Source organism: Phoenix dactylifera, chromosome 8, assembly GCF_009389715.1.
Source record: "Phoenix dactylifera cultivar Barhee BC4 chromosome 8, palm_55x_up_171113_PBpolish2nd_filt_p, whole genome shotgun sequence".
In the NCBI taxonomy this organism is placed as follows: Eukaryota; Viridiplantae; Streptophyta; class Magnoliopsida; order Arecales; family Arecaceae; genus Phoenix; species Phoenix dactylifera.
In genome coordinates, this window is record NC_052399.1 from 4,822,169 (window position 1) to 4,828,168 (window position 6,000).

Below are 6,000 nucleotides of genomic sequence, written 5' to 3' on the forward strand. Positions count from 1 at the left end.
GCAAAAACATGTTCCCCTAGGATCAAGTATCCATAATTCACACCATTCCTTGGTTTTGCACAATCCCCATTTAGCTAGGGCAAAGCTTTGTTTGCCATCATACTTAAAAAGAAAACCCTTGGTGAACGCCATCAATTCTCTGAATCACCTACTCTGATAACTAGAAGAAAAAAGTATGCAAAAAGATGAAAGCATGGAGAGAACGAAGTTCACTAATATCCGGAACCCCCATAAGACAGCAAGCTGCTCTACCAACCTGATAGTCGACTCTCCACTTATTCGATGACCAAAGCCCAATCTTTGCTTTGGAGCCTTCAGTCAAACAACGGCAAGCTCAAGAATTTTATGAGCAGAGATCCCACCTTACAATTCAACATTCTATCCAAAATCTCCCTTTCTCTATCCACATTTCCAAAATGCACCAATACAATTATGATAATTAATCTTTTATCCCGACAGACCCTGCAATAGATATAAAATATCTTGAGATGTCTATTTTGTCTCTCCTTGGCGCCACAAAAAATCACCATCTCATCGCCATATTGCAACTTTAAAATGCTCCTAGTGTCAACTGAACACCCAACTCAATCAAGAGCTTATGTCGAACAACATTTGATGACATCCAATGGAGGACACTACCGCAAGGACAAAGATGAGCAGCAAGGGGAGGACCACCCCTGTCAGCACACGACTGTTCAGCCCACCTTGCCATTCATAAGTGGTGAAATCTTGCCCAAGCATACCACAACCTCCATCCAGGTAATCCATTTATGACCAATTACCCTTGCTCACAGTGTTTCATATAAAAAGTTCCAATCTAACATATCATATGCCTTCTCAAAATTTGACTTCACTAATGCTCCCTCTTGTGTCAATGGCAAGTGACGGCCACCTCAATGCAAGCAAAGCTATTAAGAATGAATCCCCTTGGCAAGCACTATGTGAGTTGGCAACCAACTCTCCGACGACAACCTGAAGCCTCATAGCAAGCACTTTGGTCACAATCTTGAAAGCCCCATTCAACAGGCTGATTGCCCTAAACTGTTGCAACTGACAAACCCTCTCCACTTTGGGAATCAAAAAATGGGCATAATTTAGACGATTTCTTTCCTCCGACTGGTTGTAGAACTCCGAACACATTGCTAGCAAGTCACCTTTTATAGTATTCCGATTTCCATTACCTAGTTATAGTCCTAGCAATCCGAGGTCCTTGGAGGGGCAAACTAGGGACATACCTAATTTTTGGTTTTTTTTATGCAAAGTGGTTGGTCCGAGATAGACTCGTGCCATTATGCTTGTCAACCCAAGTCTTTTACTATTGCACCAAGCAATTGGCCCCTTTTACCGTATTTCAATAACTTTGGAAGAATAGAAGAAGAAACCTATTCGGTCCTAGAACCTTCTCCACACCAAGGTCCAAGGCAACTGCTCGAACCTCTGCATGAAATCATCCTCCAACAGATCCAGATTCAAGAGTCTATCCCCCAAACTATATAGAGCCGACCAATGAGCACGCAATCTCCGTTGACTCACCATATAGAACACGACTAAAGAGCTCATGGATTGCCTCAAGGATTATTGGCTGATCAGCAATTCCCTTTGACTCTAGTTAAAGGGAGATGATGAAATTCCTCGGGCACTATCCCAAGGCTGTGATGGAAGAAGGCAGTGTTTGAATCACCCTCCTTTAGCCAAAGTGCCCATGATTGTTGCCTCCACATGATTTCCTCATGCTTTAGCATCTCTTGCAGTTCGTAGCTTGCCTCGGCACTCAAGAATCTCTCTACTTCAAATAAAGGCCTACGCTCCTCTGCATGCAACCAAGTGATTAATTCAAGTTCTGCTTCTGAGCCTGCACGCTACCAAAATTTTCATGACAACACCCTCAAAGCAGCCTCTAAATCTTTTAACTTGGCCCCACCACAATACCACTCGCTCAAGTCGGGGTATTGCCCTTCCCACTCCAGTGAAACTAGAACCAGTCTAACCAAGCCAAAATCAAGGATGATTAGAGATTCAACTAAGTGAATCACCTATCCAACATGTAGAGATCCTCCATCTATAGGATAGCCAAAGCATCTCTAAACAACTCCATCTCCCATTGAGCTCCCTATCTTCCGCTGCACTCCATTGAAATCCTCATGGCATTAAAGTCTCCGACTATCACCCAAGGTAAGCGAACTTGTCCCTTCGCCTGAATTAACTACTCCCCAAACTTAGTCTTCAAGTGATGATCAACTAGTTCATACACCCTAGTCACCACCTAATTAAAACCATCCACTATATTCACCCACAAATAGGCTAAATCTCCAATGGCACTCTAAAAGCCCAATACACGGATATGGGTTCGACCCAATCCAAACATGTTCCGAGTAAATAGCTTTATCTACTTGTCATCAGCTCCACCCAGTCTGCTCAACTTAAGCCCTCCCCAACAACCCTAGCGCTTGCACCCTCTCTTCTCCGAGCTTCCTGAGTTCATCTATTGCTTGGCCCATAGACCCATTCTCATTCAAATTAAACTTCACATTTAGCTGCTAGAGTCCCAATTTGATCATTTGATAAAGAATTCAAGACCAATGCAATATTATCCATTATGTTAAGAACTGTCGTATTACTTGCTGCAGGACATTTGAGAGATCTGTCCTCAAATCACAACCCATTAGCATTCAATAGATCTAGAATTCGAATTCTTCTTTAAGGTCCATCCTGCGATCAGGTACCAACAGCATCCTCCATAGGCTGGGATGCCTCCTCTAAGCCCCTTACCAGTTCTCCTCTGTCTCTCCTACAGACTTCCTCCCCTATTGGGTGTCCACTACTAATGATGACCCTGCATTCAAAGTCAAGCCCAGCTTTGGGGACAAGATCTAGAGAATGCGCTTAAGCCATCCAAACCAGTGGGTACATAGCCAGCAACATTTGCACTTGTACCAGTATGGGCCACGCATTCACCTCTTGTTTAGGCCCATGCTTACCACTAAGCCCACCAAAGCTACCCATTACCTACAATGGAGGATTGGTGAGCAGCACCCATGTGGCCTACCCCTCTGTCCATCACTCATCCCCACCTCCAATTGCTTCCATGTGTCTTCCACCAGTCAAATACCCTCCTCGCACATATCTGCAGAGGAGAGAGGGAGAGCAAGATGAATGGCACCCTCGTGCCTGATCTATAGCCCTACTAATCACCGCCCCCATTGCACCATTCTCTAATGGAAGACAGGGGCCTAATTGGCATTGTGACCACCACCTGCTCCCCATGCCTTGTCACCCTAGCAGCCAATCTGGACATCTCACAAGGACAGGGTTTCTATTTCCGCACTTGTCCTTCGTTGACCGTATGGGGGGATGAGAAAGCTCCTACTCCTACCTACAGAGGCTTCGATTAGTATTCCTTTGACATTTATTTTTCCCATAAACAACACTAGAAAACATGACATATTGTAAAAATGAGGTTTGCAGAACAATCTGACATGGTGATTCTAAAAAAAGAACCAAACACAGTGACATATTTATAGATTTGTGCATGTAATGTAACAAATAATCCATAGGGCCAGATTTACATAAAATCAGTAAGGGTGTTGCTTGATGCAACATTACCTGACACCTTTTGTACAGAAGTCCAACACATTTGCATCAAGTAATGATGCCACCACAGTTTGATGATTAAAGGTGTCACACAAAGTCCTGCAATGCTCAAGTGTTCAAGGTGTCCAACATGTATAAAAAGCTGAACTTTGAAATATCCATGCCATTTTGTTTGTGATTGTAGAGGTGTTTTGTTTCCTAGAGCACCTACAATGGCACAACGTTCTCACTGTACTTTGCAACAACTCATCTTTGTTTATAAACATATCTCAAAAGAAGACCTTACCATGGGAAGCTTAAAGGCTCTGTCCAAATGTGGGGGAAGTAAAGTAAGGGCCACAAAAATGAGAAACTAGGGACAGATTCTGCCTAAAATTGAGAGATGAACATGTCTAACATGAAATTTACCTGCTACACTTGTTCCTAATTGCTGCATAGTTTTTAAGATCTCTCCATTATTTCTAGACTCTGCTGGAATACCCTTCCTGGTACACAAAGTCATTAGGTCATCATCACTTCGAAGAAGTGTTTTTCTTGATGCAGGTTTAGCTGAAAGTTCTGTGCGGTGTTGTCTGCTAGCAGTTTAGGTTGTGCTCTCAGAGGCTTTTGGTCTAATACATTGGATGCATGTGAAGACATCAATATTGGAAAAACTCTAGAATAAGAAAAGGGAGCCAAAATTCAGCAAACAAAAATAATGGGAAGTATTTCTAAAATAGAAAAGAAAAAAAGAAACTATACAAAAGGAAGTGCCAGGACCAAGCTGAAGAGAATGTCAGCGTTCCCCCAAAACATTCAAGGGACTTCTTCTTTTTCTCTTTTAACTCACTGTCAAATTAATGTCGTTCATCCACCAATATGGAATCCTGCACTGAGTCACTGAAAAATGATATTAAAAGGAAAGCAGCTGATTTTGAACAAGCAACTGCTCCCAATATTAGCATCTGCCTCTAAATTTCCAAAACGTTCGCTTGAAAGAACTCAGCGGCGTGATGATTCTGAGTACCATGGCATGCCTCGGATTGCATATCTTCAACTCGGTCCCGCCCCTATTGTATCTCACTCTTTCTCTCTCTCAGAGTTTAAGACTATTTGGAAATTTAATGAACAAGCAACTGTAATGAAATCAGGATGTTTAGGGCTTAACGTGAGAACTGTATTAACTGAATTAAAAAAAACATTTTGACCGTTTTCATCAAACCCTGTTCCCAACAACATCACGGAACATCCTATACTGAAGAAACGGGCAACAAATGCTGATGTTTTCTCCATGCAACGTAAAGATCTTCCCCGTTCTATAACTATTTGTCAAGAGAAGGCAGAGAGCAGGGCAAAAAGGAAGCGGAAGCAATAGATCAAGGGGGTGGGAGTAGAATAGCGAGCAAGAAACAATGAAGACGAAGGAGAAGGAGAAGGAGAGAAAGCAGACCTGATGGACCATCTTATGCTTGAGGATGGTGGTCTTGGCGAGGACCTTCATGGCGACGCTCTCTCCGGTCTCGGTGTTGATGGCGAATTTGACCTTGGCGAAGGTGCCCTCCCCGATGGTCCGGCCGACCTCGTACTTGCCGACCTTTCTGCGCCCCATTTGTCGCCCTGCGCTTATTATCCCTCGACGCTCGTTGGAGGCCTCCCCGCCCCCCTCTTCTCGCTGGTCCGGAGCGGACCCAAGTCCCCGCAAGAATTTCTTCTTCCTTTTTTCCCTTTCTTTATTTTCTCCAAGAAACAGAACAAGAGAATGAGCGTATCCCGCCCTTCCCCCTAAAACAAAACAAAGCACCAGAAAAAGAAAAACGAACAGAAGGAAGGGGGAAAAGGAACGAGGAACGAAGAGACGGGGGCTGAGAAGACCGGTGGCGGGAGGACTTTCTCCTATGTTCTCCTCTTTCTGACGAAAGAAAGAAAGAAAGAAAGAAATGGCCACCTCTGACCGGAAGAAACCCAAGGCCGAGGGTATCGATCTATTTATCCCACACTCGCTCCCTTCTCCGGTCCTCCTCGTTGGTTCGGCTCGATAAAGATTAGTAAAGGTTGATCTGCCGTCGAGGAGAGAGAGACGCGGGAGGAAAATAAATACAAGGGAGGGACCGTTGGATTACTTTTTAATTTGTTAATATTGTTGACCCGGGGAAGGAGGCCATTTCGTAATGTAATAATTGGTATAATAGCGAGAACTAATAACAATTCTCTTACCAAAAAAATTAATAACAATTCTTGCTTATACGGAAGGAGATTAGTGATGAGTAATCGCGATTAAGATATTTCTAGAAATATAAATTTCTCGAGAGTTTTGGTGCGTATGTGCATGAGCCATGACATTATCAAGTGATTTAGTAACCTTATTCTTTATTGAGTTATGTTCCTTTCCTTCTCCATTTTCTTTGATCTCTTAAAGTGAATATAAGAGAA

At 43.2% G+C, this 6,000-nt stretch overlaps 1 protein-coding gene across 1 annotated transcript in view; it reads right to left on the minus strand.

Annotated features, from left to right (window-relative positions):
* Window positions 1–5,664, minus strand: part of LOC103708740 (CBL-interacting protein kinase 24-like) — a 34,615-nt gene extending 28,951 nt beyond the window's left edge. Inside the window, exon 1 of the mRNA XM_008793799.4 lies at window positions 5,021–5,664. Within this exon, the coding sequence (XP_008792021.1) occupies window positions 5,021–5,179 (159 nt within the window). The 5' untranslated portion in view covers window positions 5,180–5,664. The remainder of the gene's footprint in view (window positions 1–5,020) is intronic.
* Window positions 5,665–6,000: the final 336 nt, after the last annotated feature.